This window comes from Phaseolus vulgaris, chromosome 1, assembly GCF_051622355.1.
Source record: "Phaseolus vulgaris cultivar YP4 chromosome 1, ASM5162235v1, whole genome shotgun sequence".
NCBI classification, from domain to species: Eukaryota; Viridiplantae; Streptophyta; class Magnoliopsida; order Fabales; family Fabaceae; genus Phaseolus; species Phaseolus vulgaris.
Window position 1 is genome coordinate 2,290,124 of NC_143498.1, and position 26,805 is coordinate 2,316,928.

At 29.6% G+C, this 26,805-nt stretch overlaps 4 protein-coding genes across 6 annotated transcripts; 2 read left to right on the forward strand and 2 right to left on the reverse strand.

The window, feature by feature from the left end:
- Window positions 1-3,544: 3,544 nt before the first annotated feature.
- Window positions 3,545-7,041, reverse strand: LOC137816401 (uncharacterized). Of its 2 annotated transcripts, none has more exons than XM_068619519.1 (8): window positions 6,775-7,041; window positions 6,265-6,531; window positions 5,999-6,070; window positions 5,876-5,914; window positions 5,493-5,600; window positions 5,097-5,194; window positions 4,864-4,975; window positions 3,545-3,912 (listed from the first exon to the last, which is right to left on the reverse strand). In XM_068619519.1, exons 1-8 carry the CDS (start codon window positions 6,925-6,927, stop codon window positions 3,664-3,666), a joined length of 1,098 nt encoding a protein of 365 aa, XP_068475620.1. In that variant the 5' UTR covers window positions 6,928-7,041; the 3' UTR covers window positions 3,545-3,663. The 2 variants fall into 2 exon arrangements, with proteins under 2 accessions (XP_068475620.1, XP_090152221.1); XM_090296095.1 differs by having other exon boundaries at window positions 6,265-6,533; window positions 6,681-7,032.
- A 4,685-nt stretch (window positions 7,042-11,726) lies between these two features.
- Window positions 11,727-13,663, reverse strand: LOC137816402 (DNA polymerase epsilon catalytic subunit A). The gene is made up of 4 exons (XM_068619520.1): window positions 13,420-13,663; window positions 13,125-13,243; window positions 12,249-12,382; window positions 11,727-12,158 (listed from the first exon to the last, which is right to left on the reverse strand). The coding sequence occupies exons 1-4, from the start codon at window positions 13,469-13,471 to the stop codon at window positions 12,035-12,037; spliced, it is 429 nt and encodes a 142-aa protein (XP_068475621.1). The 5' UTR covers window positions 13,472-13,663; the 3' UTR covers window positions 11,727-12,034.
- Window positions 13,664-16,344: 2,681 nt separating this feature from the next.
- LOC137816403 (F-box protein PP2-B10) lies at window positions 16,345-18,110 on the forward strand. The gene is made up of 3 exons (XM_068619522.1): window positions 16,345-16,830; window positions 17,017-17,135; window positions 17,544-18,110. Exons 1-3 carry the CDS (start codon window positions 16,579-16,581, stop codon window positions 17,968-17,970), a joined length of 798 nt encoding a protein of 265 aa, XP_068475623.1. The 5' UTR covers window positions 16,345-16,578; the 3' UTR covers window positions 17,971-18,110.
- Window positions 18,111-23,800: 5,690 nt separating this feature from the next.
- Window positions 23,801-26,322, forward strand: LOC137816404 (F-box protein PP2-B10). 2 transcript variants are annotated; one of them, XM_068619524.2, is made up of 4 exons: window positions 24,147-24,508; window positions 24,689-24,807; window positions 25,155-25,592; window positions 25,744-26,322. In XM_068619524.2, the coding sequence occupies exons 1-3, from the start codon at window positions 24,257-24,259 to the stop codon at window positions 25,579-25,581; spliced, it is 798 nt and encodes a 265-aa protein (XP_068475625.1). In that variant the 5' UTR covers window positions 24,147-24,256; the 3' UTR covers window positions 25,582-25,592; window positions 25,744-26,322. The 2 variants fall into 2 exon arrangements, with proteins under 2 accessions (XP_068475624.1, XP_068475625.1); XM_068619523.2 differs by having other exon boundaries at window positions 23,801-24,508; window positions 25,155-26,322.
- Window positions 26,323-26,805: the final 483 nt, after the last annotated feature.

Sequence of the window (26,805 nt, forward strand, 5' to 3'; positions counted from 1 at the left end):
TCACTGTGTCTGTTGTGTTTTGGCTGAGATTTGAGACCCAGATTCGTCGCACAAGATTGGAAATAAATTTTTTATTCATCATTGTCAGGGCTGAAAGGAAGGTTCGTTTGTGTGCGAAACTGTTTGATTTTTTTAGTGGGTGAATACTCATTCGTTTGACCTGAAATTTGCCGAGTTTTGTCCCAAATTCAGTGGAGATTATTGCGTGGAATTTCAGGAAAAAACTATTTCGGGAGAATTTTTCAGAAATTTTGTGCAAACCAAGGCTATCCTCTACCAAAACTTGTGAAGTTTCGCCATACTTTCTGCAATTTAATTCTGGGTCCGTATTGCGCTGAAAAAATTCACACAAGTACTTTCCTATGTTGTTTGCACCCAGGTAAGGAGGCACGTCCATAAACAAATCACAAAAAGAAAATACGGGGAAGAAAAACCAGGACATCTTGTTTTCGGAAAACCAGTTTAGTTCGCTCTCGGTCTGGGACTTACTACGCCTTACTCCTTGGGTATTTTGGTCTTAAATTTTTACCAGACGTTCGTCACTGTGTTTGTTGTGTTTTGGCTGAGATTTGAGCCCCAGATTCGTCCCACAAGATTGACAATAAATTTTTTATTCATCACTGCCAGGGCTGAAAGGAAGATTCGTTTGTGTGCGAAACTGTTTGATTTTTTTAGTGGGTGAATACTCATCCGTTTGACCTGAAATTTGTCGTGTTTTGTTCCAAATTCACTGGAGATTCTTAGGTGGATTTTCAGGAAAAAACTATTTCGGGAGAAATTTTCAAAAAATTTGTGCAAACCAAGGCTGTCCTCTACCAAAACTTGTGAAATTTCGCTACTTTCTGCAATTTTATTCCGGGTCCGTATTGCGCTGAAAAAAATTCACACAAGTACTTTCATACGTTGTTTGACCCAGCTAAGGAGGCACATCCATAAACAAATCAAAAAAAGAAGATACGGGGAAGAAAAGCAGGACGTCTTGTTTTTAGAAAACCAGTTTTGTTCGCTCTCGGTCTGGGACTTATTGTGCCTTACTCCTTGAGTATTTTGGTCTGAAATTTTTACCAGACGTTCGTCACTATGTCTGTTGTCTTTTGGCTGAGATTTGAACCCCATATTCGTCCTACAAGATTGGCAATAAATTTTTTATTCATAACTGCCAGGGCTGAAAGGTAGCTTCGTCTACCTGTGAAACTGTTTAATTTTTTTGGTGGGTGAATACTCATCCGTTTGACCTGAAATTTGTCACGTTTTGTCCCAAATTAAGTGAAGATTCTTGCGTGTAATTTCAGGAAAAAACTATTTCGGGAGAATTTTTCAGAAAGTTTGTGCAAACCAAGGCTATCCTCTACGAAAACTTGTGAAGTTTCGCCCTACTTTCTGCAATTTAATTCTGAGTCCGTATTGCACTAAAAAATTCACACAAGTACTTTATATGTTGTTTGCACCCAGGTAAGGAGGCACGTCCATAAATAAATCACAAAAAGAAGATACGGGGAAGAAAAGCCAGGACGTCTTGTTTTCGGAAAACCAGTTTAGTTCGCTCTCGGTCTGGGACTTACTACGCCTTACTCCTTGGGTATTTTGATCTTAAATTTTTACCAGACGTTCGTCACTGTGTCTGTTGTGTTTTGGCTAAGATTTGAGCCCCAGATTCGTCCCACAAGATTGGCAAAAAAAATTTTATTCATCACTGCCAGGGCTGAAAGGAAGGTTAGTTTGTGTGCAAAACTGTTTGATGTTTTTCGAGGGTGAATACTCATCCGTTTGACCTGATATTTGTCGCGTTCTGTCCCAAATTCACTGGAGATTCTTAGGTGGATTTTCAGGAAAAAACTGTTTTGGGAGAAATTTTCAGAAATTTTGAGCAAATCAAGGCTATCCTCTACCAAAACTTGTGAAATTTCGCCCTACTTTCTGCAATTTTATTCTGGGTCCGTATTGCGCTGAAAAAATTCACACAAGTACTTTCATACGTTGTTTGCACCCAGCTAAGGAGGCACGTCCATAAAAAAATCAAAAAAAGAAGATAGGGAGCAGAAAAGCCAGGACGTCTTGTTTTTAGAAAACCAGTTTTGTTCGCTCTCGGTCTGGGACTTATTGCGCCTTACTCCTTGAGTATTTTGGTCTGAAATTTTTACCAGACGTTCGTCACTCTGTCTGTTGTCTTTTGGCTGAGATTTGAACCCCAGATTTGTCCCACAAGATTGGCAATTAATTTTTTATTCATCACTGCCAGGGCTGAAAGGAAGGTTCGTTTGTGTGCGAAACTGTTTGATTTTTTCAGTGGGTGAATACTCATCCGTTTGACCTGAAATTTGTCACGTTTTGTCCCAAATTCAGTGGAGAATCTTGCGTGGAATTTCAGGAAAAAACTATTTCGGGAGAATTTTTCAGAAATTTTGTGCAAACGAAGGCTATATCCTCTACGAAAACTTGTGAAATTTCGCCCTACTTTCTGCAATTTTATTCTGGGTCCGTATTGCGTTGAAAAAATTCACACAAGTACTTTCATACGTTGTTTGCACCCAGGTAAGGAGACACGTCCATAAACAAATCACAAAGAGAAGATACGGGGAAGAAAAGCCAGGACGTCTTGTTTTCGGAAAACCAGTTTTGTTCGCCCTCGGTATGGGACTAACTACGCCTTAGTCCTTGGGTATTTTGGTCTGAAATTTTTACCAGACGTTCGTCACTGTGTCTGTTGTGTTTTGGGTGAGATTTGAGCGCCAAATTCGTCCCACAAGATTGACAATAAATTTTTTATTCTTCACTGTCAGGACTGAAAGGAAGGTTCGTTTGTGTGGAAAACTGTTTTATTTTTTTTCATGGGTGAATACTCATCCGTTTGACCTGAAATTTGTATCGTTTTGTCCCAAATTCAGTGGAGTTTCTTACGTGGATTTTCAGGACAAAACTACTTCGGGAAAATTTTTGCGAAATTTTGTGCAAACCAAGGCTATCCCTTTACCAAAACTTTTGAAATTTCGCCCTACTTTTTGCAATTTTATTATGGGTCCGTATTGCGCTGAAAAAATTCACACAAGTACTTTCATACGTTGTTTGCACCCAGGTAAGGATGTATGTCCATAAACAAATCACAAAAAGAAGATACGAGGAAGAAAAACCAGGTCGTTTTATTTTCGGAAAACCAATTTTGTTCCCTCTCGATCTGAGACTTACCACGCCTTATTCCTTGGGTATTTTGGTTTGAAATTTTTACCAGACGTTCTTCACTTTGGTTGAAATTTTTACCAAAGTTTTAGAGACCAAATTTAGAAACTAAATAATTGGTATCTAAAACCTTAGTTGCTAATTAGATACCAATTTAGAAACTATTTAACAATAATAGAAACTAATTTAGAAACCAATTTTTTTTTTAGTTTCTATTGTAACTAATTATTTTGGTCTCTAAAAATTGGTTTCTATTTCATGATTTTCTTGTAGTGATATATATAAACTTAGTCAAGAAAAGCAAAGCAACAATGAGTGTGAGTGTGGCATCTTTTAGAATGAGCATGAAGGTGAAGTGTTTGAAGTTATGTTTGTGTGGAATTTGTTTAGGCTTGGTTGCATGCATTAATGAAAGCAAATTGGAAGAATACAATAGCGGCTGCATTTAGTGAGAAATAAGAAATGAAAAGAAAAGGAAAAAGTTAGTGTTCATTTGGCAGTATGAGGCGTGAGAAGATTCATGATTTGCATTTGTTTGTACATCCAATGAAGATTCTCCAATGTGAGTTCACCCCCAAGAGAACGTACAACAGACCCACCACTGCATGCCCCCACTCTGCAGCACTCTTCAAGTGTCATGCCTTTCATCACTCCATACAGAAACCCACTTGCAAACAGATCCCCTGCTCCTGTTGCATCTTTTGCCCTTGCTTCTCCTATGGCTGCAACACGTGCAATCTGACACATTCAAACACAACCATTATTCATCAACACTTTCCTGCACTGCACTTGTTTCCATGCTCATATCACTCCACATAATAAAATTTCATTCACTCATCAGAATTTCAAGTTTCAGTTCCCCCTGTTAACTTTAAATGTTTCATTTTGGTGTCTTCAAATTTCATTGTTAATCTCTCTAATAGTTTATCATACTAATTTGATCTTGACAAAATTGTGAGAAGATTGTGAAGATTAATAAAATCTAAGTTTAAAGTTTTTCTAGACTGTCTAGAGAGGTGTTATACTGTCTAGTAGTTCAAGATTATCTGATAGGTAAGAACAAAATCTAAGTTTAAAGTTTTTCTGGACTGTCTAGAGGTGTTAGACTGTCTAGTAGTTCAAGATTATCTGATAGGTAAGAACTACTGTTTTGGATCATCTAGTCCTTTTGTTTAATTTTTCTGTAACTGTTGATGTCTTGTGTTATTTTGAAACTAATGTACACATGTTTTTGGTTCGTATGAGAAACGTTTTTAGTTTTTAGTGAGAAGTTGTAAAACGTCTTGTACTTAAAAACTTCAGTGAAAGTACTCATAGAGAAACATCGAGTTGTACAACTCATAAATTATTATAGTAAAAAATTATAGTTGAATCATGGTGTAATTTTTTGTATTCTGTACTATCCTTTTTACATTTTCTGCATTTTCCTATTAAGTCAATTGATTATAAGATCTAGTGAATTGTGTTTCTGCTTAACAAAGTTCAACCGTTCCAAAAACTGATAAAATGATTAGTTTAGTTTAATAAAGATATACTAAGGAATGAAGTGAAGTTTTTAAATTTCAGTTATCTTTCTTCGGTTACACCTATTGTTTAATCTATCTAGTTAATTATGGTTTCCCTATGTAATCAGAATAACTGTACAACATATACAAAATGGAAATGAGATGTGAAATGTAATTTACAAACCTCATTTCCATGTTTAGCAATGCATCCATTAGAACCCAGTGTTACTACTGCCCATTGGCAGTGCTTAGCAAGAAATTCTAATGCAGTTTCTGGATCAGCATTTTGTTCACCCCTGAATCCATTGTGTAAAGTGATAGAAAAGTATAGAAAAAATCAGCAGATTACTTATTAAGTGAAACTAAGAAATGGAAAATGCTTAGAACAAAGCTGGGTTAAGTAAAATTTGTAGTTACCTTAGAAGCTCTGTTGCTTCATCCTCATTGGCAAAACAAAGGTCAATGTTCCCAGACTCTAGAAGCTTCAGAAGTGGTTGTTTGAAATTCCTAACCATCTTGCCAAAATAAAGAGACCACATAACACCAGTGATTAAATTTACATAGTTGATGCCTAGAAAACAACAAGTTTCTGCATTTTCATCAATTTGGATATTTGCTACCTAATAACTTTCCTATACAAACATATTTTTTTAAGAACAAAGAATAAATAAAATAGAATAAGACATTTCAGAGGTGTCTCAACCCTTATACAGACATTTTAGGAATGTTTCGATCCTTAGCTAAAGCCAACTTGTCCGATAGTTCATAATTGTTGATTCAGATGGTAGGGGAGTTTCAAGTTTTGTAGAATACCTCAAAACTGGCCAAATCCAAAGAAACAAGAAGACCCTCCTGCTTTGCTAAAAGAATAGCTGCTTGAATCACTTCCAAATTAAGTATAGCATATCTTAACACCAACCACTGAAATGTTAACATATCAAAAACCAAGTCAAAGTTCATGCTGAGAATCAAATATAAGGCAAATTCAGTCTCATCCTATGATCCATTTGGTGGAATTTACATTGCATGAACAATTAATTCAGTCCTAGAAAAACTGATGAATGTCATCCCTCCCTATCATGGCAGCCAGAATCAGATCAACATCACAGGGACAAATGAAGTATATAGGACAAGATAATAAACACCAAAAATGTTAAATATCTGTAATATTTCAATCAATTGACAAAGACAACAACCTTGGAGCCCTTGAAATCCTCTTTGGTCAACTCTTCCTCCTGCAAAAACACAGTAATTTTTAGTTTATGTTTCAACCCGAGCTAAATGCTTGTATATTTGAGAGACACAATGGAGTCATGTACCTGAACTTTCACAGAATTAGAGAGACAGGGTCGCATGGTGCGGTTTCCCAAGTCATCAACCAAACAAACACACTGTGACACATAGCTAAGCTGTTACATTTCTACTTTTGTACAAAACATTTACTGATAGATAGAATAAATTATATGTAAAATCTTATATATGATCCTTGTAAGTAGCACTTCTAATTAGGATTGAAAAACAATTCAACAACACCAGAAACATTTAAGAAACTATGTCTCAGTTTTATCCAAATTCTTGAGCAAACCTGCGCTGTATGTCCTTTCTTCTTCCTGAGTCTAGAGAGGTCCACTCCATTAAAATTCATGTTATGAACAAACAACTCTCCTTGTTCATCATCCCCACACGCCCCAATAATTCCACTGGAAATTCCAAACCCACTTCTCAGCCCTCGAACAGTGTTTGCAACACTGCCTCCAGCCAATGTCTTAACATCTGAAGAAGGATCATCATGGCATGAAAGAACATGGCTTTTCACCTCCCTCAGTATATTTTCAAGCTCCACAAGCTCAACCTACCATCATGAAACACATTTTACCAAACAATTCAACACCCTTTGTCATGTCATGTCATGTCATGCAAGATCACAACACTGCTTATGAAAGCCATGCTTAGAAAATGTAACCATAAAAAGGAAAAAGACAAGATTTTGTAAGAACCCACCTAGTGAAAGTGATAACAATAGTAAAAAAAGTGAGAGTGAGGAAATGAAAAGGAAGAAAAGTGGTGATGAGGGGTGTGTGAGTAGTAGTAGTACAGGTATGGAGCCTCCATGTTCACCGGAAATTTGATGAAGCAAGGACCAATCCACTCTTGCCACGTGATCAACAAGAGCTGAAGGTTGAAGTCCCAGAACAAGGGGTGCCTCTGCAACTGCAACCTCGTTCTTCGACAATGCTTCTGCACCCATCTTTCTGCTTCTCACTCTCACACTCTTCTTTCTTCCTTCTCTCCAATAATCAATGTCTGTGATTCTTTCTTTCCTTCTCCTCTCACCCTTTTCTAGATTCTCACACACACCCCTTTATATATATAATGTATATATATATATATATATATATATATATATATATATATATATATAATACGCAATGGTACAGTAACAGCACGAGGGCGCCGCAGCATTTTCCGGATATCGCGGTGTTCACTTTTGTTGTTTTGTCTGTACATTTTGCTGACTCTTATAATGCAATATATAAAATATACTAAATTGCATGAAATTAAATATGAATGTGAAGAATGAAAATTAATTTCAGAAGTTTATTTTAATTTATTTAAATTTCAAGACTAAATTAAAATTTTCATATATATATATATATATATATATATATATATATATATATTTAAAACAACCAAATTAATCTTTCTACTTTTGTTTAATTTATTCCTTTTTTTTTAGTTGTAATATATGTATGTCCGAATAAAATATTCGTTAGGTTTTTTTTTTATATCGGATAATTTTAAATATTTTTTACTATTTTTAAAAAAAAAATAGTAAGATGAGGAAGACTTTAATATGTCTTGTGATGGTAACACGTTTATGACTAAAAGTTGACTAAAAGAACGTGGTGTGAAAGTGATATGAATTTAATTCAAATCATTACATTAAAATTATATTAATGACATGATTTTTTTGTTTAATTTTAAAATTTAAATTTGTAAAACGTTTACGCGATTTATCCATCACAATAATTTTTAAAAAAATTATTCCATTTCAATAAAAAGAAATGTTTTACTTTTGTAAAAAACAACCTATAAGAAAAGACAACGATAGTGTATTATATTCATGATATCGTGATATAATTATTCTAAAAGTAACAAAATAACATGATAAGACACTACTGTGTCATATTCATGATATTGTGATATAATTATTTTAAAAGTAACAAAATATTAAGAAATTTGATTGAAATAGAAAAAATCAAATCAAACAAAATAAATAAATATGAATAAAAAGATAATCAAGGTAGATTATAAATCTTGATATATAAATTTAATATTTTAAATTCAAATAAAAATAGATTTTTTTAGATATGTACATTAAAAATTACTTTATATTATTTGTATATAAGAATAGTAGTATCAATAAGTTGACATTCACATTATTTCAATACTTTTAAATATTATTTTTTAAATAAAGATGAAAACGTCACGGTGGAGATATAATATGAAAATTATGGGGTGAAATAATATAAAAGGGTAGAAATTTGTAAAAACTCGTATAAATTCTAAGTGAAAGAATGAACAAATTATTACAATCTTCTCCATAATTGTATTTGAATAATTTACAAGAGTATTTTATTTATTTCATTTAATAATTTATTTTAAACATTTTACACTACAAGAAAAAAAACAAAATAACAATTAATTTATGGAAAAAAAAATAGTTAAATATTATATTAATTAAATTATATATTATATGAATTTATCAACAAAATCAATAATGTATAAAAGATCTTCTAAATAAAAATGTTTAATTTTAGTAAATTAGCTCCATATTACTCACAATTTAAGCAAAGAAATAAAAAGGGTGTTTGTGGTGACTATATAAAGAATAAATTTTATTATTACTATAAATTAGATAAAAAAGGTTTTCAATATTACAATGTAGAAAATAATTTGTTATTAATGTTATTAAAATTCAAGGAAAGATATTTATTGTTATATTTATTTGTAAGTGACATTTTTTATTAGTATTTTTTCTTTTTCATTTTGCTGTTAGCTTAGCTGCATAAGAGTATTAAGTGAAATGATTAATGCTTGATTTTAAGTATGATTATTGTAATATTCATGGTAAAAATGATAATTTTGTCATAAGTGATGTTAATTTGTGATTACCCTGAAACTTAAGATAACAGCAACGTTGATGGCACTGTGATTATTGGTTGAAAAAACTTTAATTTTAGTGTTGTGTCCTAATATAATAGAATAAACCAGCAGAAATCAAGGACCAAATGCTTTCTAACTTTCTCCAATAATATTTTATACACATTTAGACATTTTTATTTATTTTAACTAAGCAGCGTATTATTTATTATTGGATATTAGCAAAACACTAGTTATTATTATACACTTAATCATTAAGTTTTATCACACCAAAATAAAAATTAATTTTAAAATTATAAAAAATAATTAATCACTGTATTAACTAAATTAGATATTATTTTAGATACTAACAAATATTAGTTTTTATTATTAATAAATAACTATTAATTATATATCATTTTTGTTAATATATGAGTTTTAGTCTAGTTTTCATACTTTCTTGTATTTTTTTATTTATTTTTTTAGTAATATTTTTTTTATGTGGTGACAGACGATTATTATTATTTGAAATGTCAAAGTTTCACATCTAACCTGAGAACTTTTATAAAAAAGAAAAAAATTGAATTAATATCTAATTAACTATCAAAGTCCTAACTACCAACTAATTGGATTATAAAATTAATAACTAAAATTTTGGTAATTAATTAAATACAAATTTAAAATTTATTTGTTAATAATAGAAATTACTTTATATATAAATTTTTTGAAATTTTTTGAGTTAATATTTAATGAGCATAACCATTGATTAGGAAATGTTGTAGTTTGTAATCTCTATGCATAAAGAAATGGAAGGTGTTGAATTTTGTTTTTGTTGAAGTAAAATAATTTGAATTATTGAGTGGCTTTTTTATACTTTTAAGCTTTAACAAATGTTGCTTTAGTTTAGTGATACCTTTTTTGGGTTTTGCTTTGTCAGCATTTGGTGGACAATGGAAGTGTGAATTCCAATGTGATTTTGATTGCAAATGTCTTGGGAATTGTTAAAGCCATTCTTCCATGCACTTCTCATGCCCTTCTTAAGATCAACTTCAACTCAATCATTGGTCAATGTTCTTAGAGAAAAATGTTTACAAAAAATTTTATTTACTAATATTTTAAAAATTAATTTAGAATATAAAGTAAGTAGTTAATCTATCTATTTATAAACTATTTTATAAAATTTTACTAATAATAAAAATCTCTTTAAATATTAATATCTTTTTAATCTCTGAAATAATATTTAATTTAATTAATATAATAACTAATTTTTTTTAAAAAAAATTAATTGGTATTTAATAACTTTTTCACTTACATTCCCTCAAAAGTTGAATAAACTCAAATAGATTCGTTAGTCAATAACTATTTTAGGAGATAAATATTAGGCACGTGACTCAAGGTTAGAACCTATATAAATGTTTCTAACATGCTTAGTTATTCATTTATTTAAAAATATTAATTGGAGTTTTAAAACTTAAAATTTAATTAAATTTTAAGTACTTCATTAAGCTAACGTTTATTTATTTATTTGAAATGAACTACAAGTTGGCATCCTCATGTTTGAAAGTGAGAAAGTAATCTAAAATGGGCTTGACCCATCGCAACTTAAATCGGGTTTTGAGTTCTGCACTCCCATAAATTTAGACCTGCACTCCCATATAATTTAAATGACCATTTTGCCTTTCTGAAAATAAATATTGAGATGTGGGTGACACTCTGTTTGCTTTGGAACATTTTCGGGGTTGGAGCAATGTTAGTGGTGGGGTTTTGAGTTCTGCACTCCCATAAATTTAGACCTGCACTCCCATATAATTTAAGTGACCATTTTGCCTTTATAAAAATAAATATTGAGATGTGGGTGACACTCTGTTTGCTTTGGAACATTTTCGGGGTTGGAGCAAAGTTAGTGGTGGCTCATGGTTAATGCTAGTAAATGATATTTTGGATTATATAATTCGAAAGTTTTTTTTGAATTTAATTTTTAATTGAAAATTAGTTTATGAATTATATAATTTGGATATATTTTAAATTACGTAATTCATAATTTATATTGAAAAAGATTTATGAATTATGTGATCCAAAAATTAATCTGAATCTGGATAAGACTTTCAAATTACATAATAAAAAAGTAATCCTTAATTTGAAAAAGACTTATGAATTATCTAAATTAAAAATATAGACTATATCACACCATAAACTTCATATATACTATACTGATCCTTAATTTGAAAAAGACTTATGAATTATCTAAATTAGAAATATAGACTATATCACACCATAAACTTCATATATTTTAATTTTTTTACATAAGAGTTTTACTAGAATAAAAAAACTTATGAGGAGGCATAAGAATATACGAAGGGCAATTGCTTCCTGCACCATATTAATGTACCCAATTTTAATAGAAAAGAAGAAAATGTCCTTAATGTATTATTTTTTATATTATGAATTTTTTTATCTGGAATGGGCTTTTGATTTTTGTTTCTGGATTTTTATATCCAAAATAAAAAAAACTCTTCGAGATATATTTTTTCGGAATGTATTATTTTCTATTCCAGATTTTCATTTCTGGAATAAAGGTTATTTTTGAAACTTTTTAAATCGTGTTGGGTGCAGGTTGAAAAATGTTGGGTGTAGGAAGAAATTGCCTATATGAAGATGAGGGAAGAAGTGGGCTTAAATCAAATATTGGACCATCCACCTTTGATACGCAAGGAAGGCCCAAACCCAGTCATTTTACTAAGAGGGTGAAGAAGTCTAATCACAAAGACCAACATAATAAGTCATAACAAAAATTATTTATTCAGTACTCTTTTATTTCAAATATTTATTTTATTCATACATGATATTTTTAATTCATTAAATATAACTTTGAAAAACGATAATAAAAAAGCAAGGGAAGCAAGATAATATAAATAATTAGCACCTTGTTCAGATTATTATTCCATTACCCTCTTCAAACAAAACCACACACTACAACACAAATTGAACCAACAAAGCTAAGAAAACCCAAAAAAGTTACATTGAATAACCAACACCACAAGTTCTTTCTCCATGCCTTCAAATTTTCCAAACCAAACACACACCAAATTCTCTCATAATCTATATAATATATAGTTCACTTAACATGAACAATACCAACTAAATCCACTAATATATAGTTTGAGCACTACACATATTATATATTATATAGTATTGATGTATATTTATATAAATCAAGCAGTAATTTTATTTTTGGATGAAGGCATGTTGGTGACATGAAACTGTGATGTGTACTTATAGGATGCAGCTTCATTCACTGGAGGCTCATTCAGAAATGCCCAGCTACTCTTCGTCCACCTGCATGCATGCATGCATGCACATATTCAAAATATGATTAATTAATTAAGTAAATAAGAGTGTTTAACAGGTGGATTAGTTTATAATTACCAGCCATTTTTCTTTATAAGCTGCTCCAAACTTGTATCAACAAGGTTAATATTTAAGCTTTCACGTACACGTGTCACTGGCATGCTTATTGATTTCTGAAACTTCTTTTCAGTGCTCCTGCTGCCATCTTCATTCTGCATCACAGAAATCACAATCCATAAAATGGAGATCCGAAGAGAAAAAAAATCACCATAAGAAAATTCATACGAAAATACGTATAATTTCTAAAATGTAAGATATGAAACAATAAGAAAAATCTTACGAAAATACGTATAATTTCTAAAATGTAGGATATGAAAACATAAATCTATATATTATATAGTTATGAATTATATAAATTGACAATTTATGTGCATAAGTATGTTCAAAAAATAAAAAATTTGTAACAGAAAAATGTTTCTCATGGTGGTCCAAAATGATTTGTTTCTTAATTTTATAATAATAAAAATTTATATAATAAATTTGAGTTTTTAAAATATTAATGTAATTTTTTAAAATTGTATTAAAATTGTGTTAAAATTGTCAGAAATTCAACAAATATTTTTTAAATTAAACATTTCACCAATATGTATCTTATGAATGTCGGACACGTGTCATTGTTCGATACATGTGTCCAACACGAATAAACTATTAAAGAGTCTAACACGAATACACCAGTGTCTGAGTCTCATACACATACAAAAATTAACTAATATAATTAGTTTCTCTTTTTTGTATGTAATTTAAAATTTATATATGTAGAGATTAAGAATCATAAGAAAGGCTTCTAGTTTACTCCTTCTCATGATAAATGCATAAATTAAGGGGAAAAAAAAAAGTTGAAGACAAAGATATAATTAATGTTATTTAAGGCAGAGAGGTTTCAAATGTTCAAACCAGAAGAGTGTGTGGAGAACTGGAAATAGCAGTGAGGTGTTCTTCCTCAATCTTCTTCTTTGATTTCCAATAAGCATCAATTTCATCTTTTGTCAGTGAACGGTTCCTCTTAAGTGTGGCTGAAACATTCACAAATCACCATGCTTAATCAATGGCTAATTAACACAAAGCATTTTTTACTTATTTGCATGTTTCAAATGTAAAAGATAAAATAAAATTACTTAAAACAATTTTAACTTATGGATCATTATTTAACTTCACCAACACAAAACCAAACATTGACTTATGATGTTACCTGACTTAGGATCCACATGGGTAGAGCCCCATCCTGCCATAAGAGAACCCATTGTACTGTGTTATGAAACTGTGAGTGAAAACCAGTGTCTTAATCTCTATAATGATCTATAATTATTAACCTATTTGCTCACATTCAAAGGTTTGCAATAGTTTTATATAGTTCTTGATGAAAGAAAAAAAGTGATGAGATGGTTTCTTTTTCCTTTGTTCTTATCCCTTCTTGATTTTTTTCAAGGCGTGATGAAAAAAGTTGGAGCAGGTCCCACATCGTATATAGCACTATGGATCCTATGATTTCGATGTATAAAGTAAATGAATGTTCTCAGATTCAATTAATGCAGCCCACAGAATAGAGAACAAATTCGCGAAATTAGCGCTAATTGTTTTGTTTTAATTATCCTTAAATTGAACATTCTGGTTTTTTATCTTTGTTTTGTGTGTGTCTTGAACGGGTAATGGGGGCTCAAGTGAATGGTGTGATGATGAGATGATTTTTTTCAAGGCGTGATGAAAAAAATTGTGGTTACACTCATTGTTGTATTTTCTTATTTATTGTGTTTTAAATCCATAGAAATCATAATATGATATGATTTTAGAAAAAAATTTCAAATAATAATAGTAATAAAAAAATAAAAAACATTATCAGACATTGAGTTGTCAATAGCATATCTGAATCTGCATGACATCCACAAACATTAATAATGATTTATTTTTTACCAAAAAAAAAACAAAAACATAACGTTGTCAATATCTCTGCATATCTGAATCTGCATGACATCCACCACAAACATTAATAGTAATATATTTTTTTTACGAAAAAGACAATATTTTTCAATGATTTTAATTGAGTTATATAAAAAGTTTAGATCCCACATTAAATAATAAATAACATTGTGAGTAATCTGTTAATCATAAATAATACATTAAAAATATTGATCATGTTATTATTATAATTAATTAAAATTTCATTAAAAGGAGATTATGTGGTGTAATTATGATGAATGATAATTTATGAATTTATGCATGAGACCCACTTCAGTCAAGAATCTTATCTTCAACCAAATATTCCCAGCCACAGTCACCACTTAACTATGTTTTTCTTTTTGTGTTTTTGTTATTACTTTATTTTAACTATGATCCACTATCATATTTAAATATTTTATTTTTTAAATTTTATTGTTCATTTGCTTGACATGTTATCCTTAATTATTTTTAATTATTTTTTCATATTTTTCTAGAAGAGGCATGTATAAATGTGTTTTTATTTGTGAGGAAGGTGAAATTAAATTTTCTTAAATTGTATGGTATATCTTTTGAAAATATACATTTTTTTTAATTTTAACTTCATTCTAGACAGTTTTTAAATCTTTGAATACTTGATTAGATTAAGTGTATATTAAATTTTGTTTGATCCAAGTGGAAGAAGCACGAAATATAATAATTTAATAGATGAGATTGATCTTTTAAACTTTTTTAAACTTGTGGAATTTTAGATATTAAATGTTCTAAACTGAAGTTTATCTTTAATGAGTTGTTGGAAAAGAGTTGAATTTCACTTCTTTTAATCAATTTGGTACATGTCTTATACATAATTTTAAGTTTATATTTTCTACATTTTTTTTCAAGGTATACTTTGACCATTTAAAGTGAAAGTGTAGTCATAATAGAGATTCAATTCAGGTTCCTTGTTTTAGTCATTTTTTTTTTCTCGTAGAGTACAATAAATATATTTAAAAGTTAATGTGAAGGTTAAGAGGATAATAAGAAAAAAAATGTTTTATTGAGATTCTAAAGAGATTTATATTGAAGGAATTTTTTTATTGTTATTATGTTTTTTATTGGTTTGGTTTGTATTGTTTTGCAGTGTAGTAATGTTTTAGCACTGTAATATTTCATGATTAGAAAAAAGTTCGTATATAAAAAAAATTATATTATTAATAAATAGTTTATAAATTAATATTTAATTTAATTAACTATTAAATTTTTAAGTATTAATTAATTAAATTTAAATTGATAAATTAATTTTTAATAATTAATTAGATATTAATTTTAAAAAAATATATTAATAATTTTATTTTCTTTAATTAATATAATAAATAATTATTTTTAGTTTCTAAAATTAGTCTCTACAACCAACAAAAAATTTAACTAATAAAAAATTTAACTAATTTTCTAAGAATTGTGATTGAAAGTTGATGTTTATCAAACAAATTCTCTCGAATTTTGGTGTATAAGTTAGACTAAATTGCAATTTCTAGTGAAAATTGATACTTTAAAAATAGTTGTGTTTAAATATGTATTAGTTGAGTATTATTTCTTAATTGAAAATTTAGCTGTTAGAGGAATTTGTGTCTGGCCTGTTTAACTCTAGTGAATGATATTTTATTCGTCTTCTGACTAAACATATAAATAAATATTGCACTTAAATCTTCAAAAGGATTTGAAAATGGATTCTGAGTGGAGGCTCATGATACCCTTTTGAAGAAATAAAGTAGTAAAAAAAGATGAAAAAAAATTGAAAATGTTTAATAAAAGAAAAATTAAGAGAGAAGGGAAATTTTGAAAGTACAAAATTTACTATTTCTATTATATTTTCATCATATTTTTTATTTATCTGGTTAAGCCAAACATCTCTATTTTATTTTTTATGTTTTTATTACTTTCCATGTTTATCTTTTTTTTTTCCTATTGTTTTCCTGAAAACAGGCCGACATGGGGCCCACTTTTGCTGTCCCATATCGATAAGAAATGCTTTATCCAAGGTGACAACTTACCTATCCATAGTTTGTTATAAACTTGAAATTGGAATATTTTTTTTTTAATTCTCAAATTTTAATAAAATAGAGTTTTAGAAAAAGAAAACTCAAAACTTGTATTAGGAAGAGTTTTACAAAGACTTTATCTTACTTATATCAATAAATTCAACTAAATACCAAACCTTATTAATAGTTAGTTATACATTATATAATTGCCTACAATAATGTACAATTTGTGCAAGCAATTGAATAGTTGACCTAGTGAAGTGACCAAAGAGGAATAAGGAAACTACTATAAGGAACATAAGATAGAAGCTTAATCATCATCATCAACATAGTTCTTAGTTCATATATATATCTTCATCACTGTAAAGGAAAAAAAAGAACCTTGATAGATATCAATGGAGTTTGAAGATTTGGCAGAAGGATGCATTGCAAAGATACTGTCACAAACCTCTCCTCTTGATGCTTGCAAGCTCTCCTTAGTTTCCAGAACAGTTTGCTCTGCAGCTGAATCTGACTCTGTGTGGAGTGCTTTTCTTCTGAACTTGACCTCTATCATTCCTCCTTCTTCCTTTCCCTCCTCTACCTCTAAGAAGGATCTCTATTTCAATCTCTGCAACCACCCCACCATCATTGATCAGGGTAAAAAGGTAAGTAAATAAAGCTTTTCCTTGCATTAATTAAAAAAATGTGTTCATGATTTTGATCAAACATAATTTGGTGATATGAGGTCATGTGATAATTTCCCATGAACATGGTGGTTGTGGTTTATACAGAACCAAGCATTTGTGGTTTCAAAGTGAATGAAATGTGTGGTGTCACTGAAATTAATGCAGAGTGTTCAGTTGGACAAAAGAACTGGGAAAAAGTGTTACATGCTTTCTGCTAGAAATCTGGAAATTGAATGGGGTGATTCTGTTCGACATTGGGAGTGGACAAGCCTGCCAGAATCCAGGTTAGTTACTTGATTAAGTTTTTGATAAACATTTTCTCCCCTTAACTTTAACTAAAGTGCCAAGGTTTTACAAGTGTTCATTATCAAAATTGTGATCACATAAACTATTTGATTGTGTTATTGTTAAGAAGTGGACTTTAAACTTAACTCAATCTCATAAAATCAATAATGTGATCAGCCTAACAAACCATTATTAGGATAGACTCAAAATGGTTATGATAGACTCAAAATAACTCTGATATCATATTAAGAAGTGAACTTTAAACCTAACTCAACATCATAAAACCGACTTATAAAGTGAGGTTTGCATCTACTAATATACTAACATTATAACTCCAACAGGAATCACAACTTTGAAAAAACAGAACATTTTGTGGTACATGTGATTTATTAATTGTTGTGTTACAGGTTCGAGGTTGTTGCTGTGCTTCGTGCTGTGTGCTGGTTTGACATCAGTGGGAAGATAAGCACCCTTGCCCTGTCTTCAAACACACATTATGCAGTTTTTCTTGTGTTCAAGATGATGAATGCTAGTGGATTTCACTACCATCCCACAGTGATATCAGTTGGTATTTCTGGAGGCAGTACCAACACCAAATATGTTTGTTTGGATCTGAACTTGAAGGATAATCGCTTAAGTGAACTACAATGTCCAAAAGTGAGAAGTGATGGTTGGTTGGAGATTGAGATGGGAGAGTTCTTGAATTCAGGCACAGAAGAAGGGCAAGTGGAAATGAAAGTGATGGAAACAACAAGTCATATTCTGAAGTGTGGTTTCATTCTTGAAGGAATAGAACTCAGGCCTAAACATCTGATATGTGAAACAAGTTCTTAGGCCTAAGAAGGGTGAAGATATAGAAAAAATGCAGAATTGTCTGCATAATCATTTTACAGATATGTAAATTATTATTTTATTGTAACATTTTGTTTATATTTCTTATTGTTAGCTTAATATAATATTTGGAGCTGTCAGAAGTAATTCTCCTATAAAATAACTACAGAATTTTAAAAGCTTAGAATGTTTCAAATCCTTAAATTATGCAGAGTAAATATTGAAACCCAAAATTCTGACGAGTTTCAATGAAGCTAGTGAAGTCACCAAGTGGTTAATCTGTCATTATCTAAATTGGGTTCATGATTGAGCTACGCCTAATTTTTCCTGTAACATATCAATTCAAAGTGAAATATTTTTTTTTTTCAATAATTTAAAAACTTTTGTCATTTAGATATTTATTTTCATAAGTCAAATCATAAACTTCAAAATAATATGTATTTTTGGATTATTTGATAGTAAAAATGACATTTCCGATGTTAAGATCTATAAAGAGACATAAATGAGTTATGAATTTCAATATTCAACATCATTTACAGCACACCATTCTGAATATAAAAATCTGGAATCATAACTCACTTCCGAATATGGTCATTCGAAAACTTAAATGAAATACGAAAATGACTTTCTGAAATATCCAGAGTATATTTCTGCATCCATAAGCAAAAATGAAACAAAAAAACATTGTTCGGTTTTAAATTTTATGTCGCGTGCATGTCTTAAATGATATGGTGTAGGGAGAAATTGTCTTGTGCTACACTTGAAAAATTGGGCTTGGGCTGTAGCACAATCAAATGCAGACAGCTTCTTCCTGCACATTCATGGCTTCTTCTAGCACCCCATACTAAAAGCACATTTATTATTGTACCCTTCAGTAAAAAAATAAAATATAACTTTAACCTAATTTAATTTAACCTACTTTCACTTTCTCTCCCTTTCTCCTTCACTTCCAGCGCCGCACACCTCCATCCATCTTCCACCTCCTTCAACTTTTCTCCTTCTCTCAAATTCTCATCCTCTCAAAGTTATCCATCTCTCAAAGCTTCCATTCTTTCTAAAGCTCTCCTTTTCCACTGTCATCTTCATTTACAGCATTTATAGGTTAGTAATTTCATTGGTTTTAATTTTGAAGTGAAATGTAGCGGAAGGCACAATATAGTTTGGTAACCATTTGCACAAATAGGTACCAGATTACGTAATCCGGTTGATTTTAAGTTAGGTTCCAGATTATGTAATCCGGTGGGTTTCTAGTTAGGTTCTGGATTATGTAATCCGGTAGGTGTTAGGTTTTCAACCAATTCCAGATTATGTAATCTGGTAAAGTTTAGTGTTTAATAAGTTCTGAATTACATAACCCAGTATTAGCAATATTCTAGTTAGAGTTTCGGATTACATAATCCGTAGGTTTATCCAATTAAGCTCCGCATTGTGTGATCCGGAAGTTATAATTTTTATTATACATTATGACGGTATTTTTACTGAGGGGCTTTTTTGGTATTTTAAAAGTTTATGGAGGTGCCGAAGAAATCATGGAGGTGCAGGAAGAAGCTGTCTCAAATGCATAAGTCTATTTGTTGGCCCATTTGCATGGAGCTAGAAGAAGATACCCGAAATTAAAGTTTGATTAAATCAGTAAGATAAACCATGTGACCATCCAGATTCAAATTACAAAATCTTCATAAGTAAGATTAAATATTAATATTAATTTTAATTCAAAAAACAATTCAATTACTATTATGTAGAATTTAATTCAACAGTAATTATATAATAACAATATTATATTAAAACCAATTCAATCACTGTATGGCATAAAAATTAATTAATAACTATACTCGACATATTGTATAAAAAATAATTTAATAATTATATTACGTAGAAACTAATTGTAAGCATAAAATATAAAATCTAATTAAATATACAAAGACCAAATACTTTATTAGTGTTTAAATGCTAAATATTTATTACCAAAACATATTTTACTAGTTACTTACCAACTTAATCTTAAGATAACATAATAAAATCAGTGAAGAATATTCTATGTTAAAAATTTATAATCCTTTAAATATAATTATATCTCTATTATACGTACACAAACATTGAAAACAAAATGTAAAATATATACGATAAAATAGAATTGAAAAATATTAAAAAAATCCATCCGAAAGTTGAGAAATGATTCCACAGCAAGCAAAAAGCAAAAACACAAATCCAAAAATTCTACTTTTAGAAAAAAGGAAAAATAATGATACGACAACTCTTTTTCTGTATACTAAAACAGAGATGTTGTTTTGAATGAGTTTGAAAATGAAAAAAAATAAAAATGAATTGATTAAATAACTTTTTTTTCTTATTCTTCGGTTTGAGTCTTTTTTATTTTTTAAGTTTTTTTCTCTTCTTCCATTAATAGTTTTGAGATCAAAGGGTGTGATGAGGTTCATATTAAAGTTAAGATTAACTTGATGGTATATAAAAAAAATAAAAAATTTACCAGAGAGAGTTATTGAAAATGAAAGTTAGTTTATTTCATACGTGAAATTTGGTTTAGAAAATGTGAAGTATGCTATCTCTTTCTCTCTGTTATTGCTTTAAAATATGGAATTAAGAAAAGAATGGAAGAATCAGTTTGCCTTGTACATTAATATTAAATTAAAAAATAATTTTATTTTTTAAGTAATTGATATGAAATGACAAAATAATCTATTGTACTAATAAAATAAGATATATTAAATAAGGATGAAATCGAAAGAAATTTATGTGAAAAAACGATTATATCAAAAAATCTCTTAATATATGAGTATAGATAATTAATTAACATTTTTTTTATAATAATAATATTAAATTGATTAATGACAATTTCAAATTTAAATAAATAGAAAGTTATCAATTCAATAATAATGAATAATAAGTAACATTAAATGGAAAATAGAAAAGTAACTTCCACCCAACTTCCTTCAACTGATTATTCTTGGAAATCTGCGAGGTGACAACATCAACTACAATTCATGCATAAAATAGAAAAGTAGGTTTTTTTCAATATATTAAATATATTCATACATAACACTTATTTAATCTTTTACAAATATATTTTTAACTAAAAATTAAAAAATGAGTATGAAAAAAGAGAGAAAAACACGACTGAAGAAAAAATATCAATTATCCAACCAATTAGAAAAAGTATCTAAACCTTATACAAATGACACTTCTAATATATATTTAAAATACAATAATTTAAATATATGTGTCATGCAAAGCATACAATACTTTTTTTAAAGACAAAATATTAAAAGAATGAAGCCATATTTGTATTCACAGCTCCTATTAATTGCAGTTGATGGATCTGTGCCCAATTAAAACAATGCCACCACTCTCATTTAAATTCCAATACTTCAGAAAATTAAACAAGTCACGTGAGCATCGAGATTTACCACCAAACAAAAACTCAGACAAAACAGATAAACTCACTAAAAAAAATCATAAATTTTAAAAATAAAAAATAATTAATTATTACAATAATTAAATTAAAAAATATTTTAAAAATTAAAAAGTTAGTTTTTATTATTATTAAATAATTTCTAAATTAGTATCTAACTAGTTATAAAAAATTTAATAAATTTTTTTATAACTAGTAGTTAAAACATAGTTAATTAAAAATTATTTAATAATAATATAATTTAATTTAATTTTTTTTTAATTTTTAAAATAATATTTAATTTAGTAACTATAATAATTAATTATTTTTTATGTTTAAAGGTTTGTTAATTGCAGTGGGTATTTAGTCTATTTTTTACTTCAAGAATCTTCATTCAACATTATATGTAAGAGTATTATAGGTTTGGAACTAGACCACACATTATTTGGTGAATTAAATAATGGTAGAAGATACTCAATATGTGGGGTCAAAGATTGGAACAGAAACATCATTTGTATTGTTTATAGAATCAAAAAGTGCGTGCAAGATTGCAAGATTATAAGGCCAATTTCATGTAAATGAATATCTTATTAATGTGTTGAAGATGTATAAATTTAAGTGATGGAGACTTTTGTGAATAAATTAATGGACTATCTTATAAGAATCTGTAGATAGATTAAAAAATGTGTAGGAGCACCATAACTTTTAGAAACAGCCCATGAATCAGTACTATACATAACTATATATCAACAACAATGTCTTACCATAACTTTAAATGTTTATATTATAATAACTCATTAAAACTTAAACTACTAAATGTACGTTGTGTATTAATTAGTATCTTCAATTTAATCTGATATTTTCTTAAGAATTAAAAAATATATATTAGTTTTTTTAAGAACTAACTCTCCATTAAGAATATTTTGGGGAATACAACATGATAACAAAATCTAGGGTTTTAAAATGAGGAAAAGTTATGCAGAGCTTAGATGTGTAAGTACAAAAATAAAAGACAGAGCGAGAATAAAGCACAAATTGAACTTACAATGATAAGCTTGGAGAGGTTGACCTCCTTTGAAATAGAGAAGCGTCGTTGTCACAGGGTGCATTGTTGTCACAAGGTATGTTGCTGTCGTGAGTGCGATTCCCGTTGTATAGTGAATTGCTGTGAATGAGAGATGAACAAAAAAGGTTAAAGAGAAAGATAAAGTTTGAAATTCAAACCCTTCAGCCTATTAGCTCAAATTTAAAAAAATTAATTTTTTTTTTTAAAAGTATGCATATTTATTTAAATTAATTTAATTTCATTTTTAAATAAAATTAAAAGATTAGAATACTATTTTAAATTGATATTAAGTATTTTAATATTATAATAAAATTAATAAATTAGTCACGCATCCAAAATTTTGTCTGTTTGGAGGTTGTTACTCTGTCATGATATAGTCCTGAAAAGGCACCTTGAAGGATGAATGGAGAAGGAAGTATATAAACTACTCTTAGCATTGATTCCTTAACAATGTGAGACTATATTGGCATACGGGAACAAGCCCCCAGTTGAGGTCCAAAGAGAGTGGATCCTCCTAATTAAGGGGCAAAGGAGTCACTTCGGTTCCACAATAAACGTCATTTGATTGATCTAACAATGTTATCCAACGAACTTGAGATCGAAACATGAATGTTTTGAATTTTCATTATCTATTTTACCAATGTTGTAAGAAAATTAAAAAAAATAACTTTAAATTTAATTTAATTTAAAAAAATTCAGATATAAATTTCAATACATGTCCTTACATTGAAATCAATCAATAAAATTATATAATACGAATGGTTTGACAGAGTCGATAATCGGATCTAGTTGGATTATTTAACAAGTTTAACAATAAATTTTAAATATAGTTGATATTATATTAAAATATAAAATTTAAATTCAACTTAACTTAACTTTATAAAATTAATTTATAATTACAACATGTATTATAATAATTTATTTGTTAGAATCTCTGAATGGTGACCTTAATATACCAGAACAGTATCTGAAAATATGTGATGAGAAATAATGAGGTGTAATAAAATGATAAAAGAAATTAACAGTAATTTATTAAAAGTAAATAGTAGTGTGATATTAAAATCTCATTATGACTAATTAAAGCTTTGTCGGAAGAAGCGTGCGCACGACGGTGGCGGAGTTATCAAGAACGGTAAACTGTCCACATCAGTACGCAAGTGGGGCCCACCACAATAAGAGAATCTTATCTTCAAAATATTCTCCCCTTACTAAGCTTTTTCTTTCTTCTTTTTGCTTTTTTATTTTTTTCGTTAATTAACTATTTTTGTTATTATCTTATCTATTATTTTGAATTTAATACTTTATTAATATATATTTTATAAATTAATTTATAGGTGAAGTTTGTATTCATTCGTCTCAACTCCTACGTGAAGAATATTAAATATATTATAAATGTTTGATAACGGTTTGATAATGAATAGTTTAATAAGTTTAAAAACCACTTATTAAAATAAATTTGAAAATAACTTTGTCCTAAAATAAATTTTAAATTTAAATCAATTTTATAAATTTAACTTAAAATTGATTTATAAGATAAAATTTAAAATTAAATAATAAAATATTATCTCTACTCAATTTTCAATACATCATTTAAAACACTTTGTCCAAATTCTTAGTTTACGTTACATTGTTTTATACATGCTATCAAAAACTGATTTTTATTAAAATATATTATTTTTGATAAATTTTAATAAATCATAAAGAGATGCTTAGAAATACAGTGTTTCAGATATTTTGTTCTGAGAAACATGCAGAACAAGTTCAACAAATTTTGAGTGAGTGATAGATTTTAGCAAGAACCTTGACTGATATCAATGGAGTTTGAAGATTTGGCAGAGGGATGCATTGCAGAGATACTGTCACACACCACGCCTATGGATGCATGCAAGCTCTCCTTAGTTTCCAGAGGCTTTTGTTCTGCAGCTGAATCTGACTCTGTGTGGAGTGCTTTTCTCCTCAACTTGACCTCTATCATTCCTCCTTCTTCCTTTCCTTCCTCTACCTCTAAGAAGGCTCTCTATTTCAATCTCTGCAACCACCCCACCATCATTGATCAGGGTAAAAGGGTAAGTAAACAAAACTCTTCCTTGCATTGACTAAAAAAAGTTCATGATTTTGATCAAACATAATTTGGTGATCTGGGGTCATGTGATAATTTCCCTTGAACATGGTGGTTGTGGTTTATACAAAACCAAGCATTTGTTGTTTCAAAGTGAGTGAAATGTGTTGGACTGAAATTAATGCAGAGTGTTCAGTTGGACAAAAAGACCGGGAAGCAGTGTTACATGCTTTCTGCTAGAAATCTGGACATTATATGTGGTGATGCTGTTCACCATTGGGAGTGGACAAGCCTGCCAGAATCCAGGTTAGTTGCTTCATCAAGTTTTTGATAAACATTTTCTCACCTTAACTTTAACTACAGTATCAAGGTTTTACAAGTGTTCATGATCAAAATTGTGACCACATAAACTATATTTGATTGTGGTATTATCAAGAACTTAAGCTTCACTCAATTTCATAAACCCTAAATGGTGACCAGTTCTAATACTTAATATAAATTTAAGCTTAACTTAGATTTATTAATTCAACTGACTTAGAGGTTTGAACCTACTTCTATATTATATATCTTATCATCTCCAACAGTTATCACAACTTTGAAAGAACACAACATTTTGTGGTACATGTGATTTATTAATTGTTGTTGTGTTACAGGTTCGAGGTAGTTGCTGTGCTTCGTGCTGTGTGCTGGTTTGACATCAGTGGGAAGATAAGCACCCTTGCCCTGTCTTCAAACACACATTATGCAGTTTTTCTTGTGTTCAAGATGATGAATGCTAGTGGATTTCACTATCATCCCACAGTGATATCAGTTGGTATTTCTGGAGGCAATACCAACACCAAGTATGTTTGTTTGGATCTGAACTTGAAGGATAATCGCTTAAGTGAACTACAATGTCCAAAAGTGAGAAGTGATGGTTGGTTGGAGATTGAGATGGGAGAGTTCTTGAATTCAGGCACAGAAGAAGGGCAAGTGGAAATGAAAGTGATGGAAACAACAAGTCATATACAGAAGTGTGGCTTCATTCTTGAAGGAATAGAACTCAGGCCTAAACATCTGATATGTGAAACAAGTTCTTAGGCCTAAGAAGGGTGAAAATATAGAAAGATTTCACAGTTTTTGTTAGCCATGTTTAAGTCATAATTTGTTTTTGTATACCCATTTACATTGAATTGCCCTTTCACCACAGTGGTAGATTTGTTTTTCATCGAGGATCATTCATGGCCTCTTTGTATGTTACAGGTTCAACACTTTTACTAACAGCAGCCAAAAAAGGTCGATGTGCAGCAGATAAATGAGAACATGTAGCATAATTGGCTATGGGATAAAGAAGAGCTATGAGTTCTCACCCTTTGTCCTCCATACAAGTAGAAGCATAAGTTGTTGAGCAATTGTTCCATTGGATGAAGGAAGGAATAAAGGTTGGTAATGGCAGAAAATAGGTATGATTCTTTAACAAAATGGGAAACATCCTCATGAAACTTGACATGTGATGAGTTTTGGAGATCACATATCAAGATTAGGATATTTTATAGGATTAAGACATTTTATAGTATATAAGTGTATCCAAATCTCACCTTATAAATTGGTTTTATGAGTGATTTTATGAGGTTGAGTTAGATTTAAAATTCACTTCAGAGTCATTGTAATATGTTATCAGAGTCATTGTGAACCTGTTCCTAAATTTGTCATTCTAATATGTTATTAGAGTCATTGTGAACCTGTTCCTAAATTTGTCATTGTAATATGTTATCAGAATCATTGAACATGTTCCTAAATTTGTTCCAATTGGCCGTGGAAATTACTTTTACATTTTTGTCTAATTATGTTCTTACCACTGATAGAAACCTTATAACCAATGCAACTGTCTCATTTTTGGCACCATAGAGTAAGATCCCAAATATATCAATGTATTAGTAAACAAGTATCACAAATGTTATTACTTTTACTTTCACTGCTACAAGTAGCATGGCTATAAGTTCTGGTTTTCTGACATAACAAAATCTGTATTTCGTATTCAATTTGGATTTGCACAATTGCAATTATAATATACATATATTATACCTATTGTGGTGTCATATTTGCATTATATCCATGGATCCTATGAAGAAACAGGAATACCAACAGGAAGAAACGAAAACGAAGTATGTGGTTTGTACACATAGACCCCTCTTGATGTTCACATACTGATGTTTTATATAAAATGACTTTAAAATTCTGAAAACTTAGAATGTTTGAAATCCTTAAATTTTACAGAGTAAATATTGAAACCCAAAATTCTTATAGATTTCAATGAAACTAATG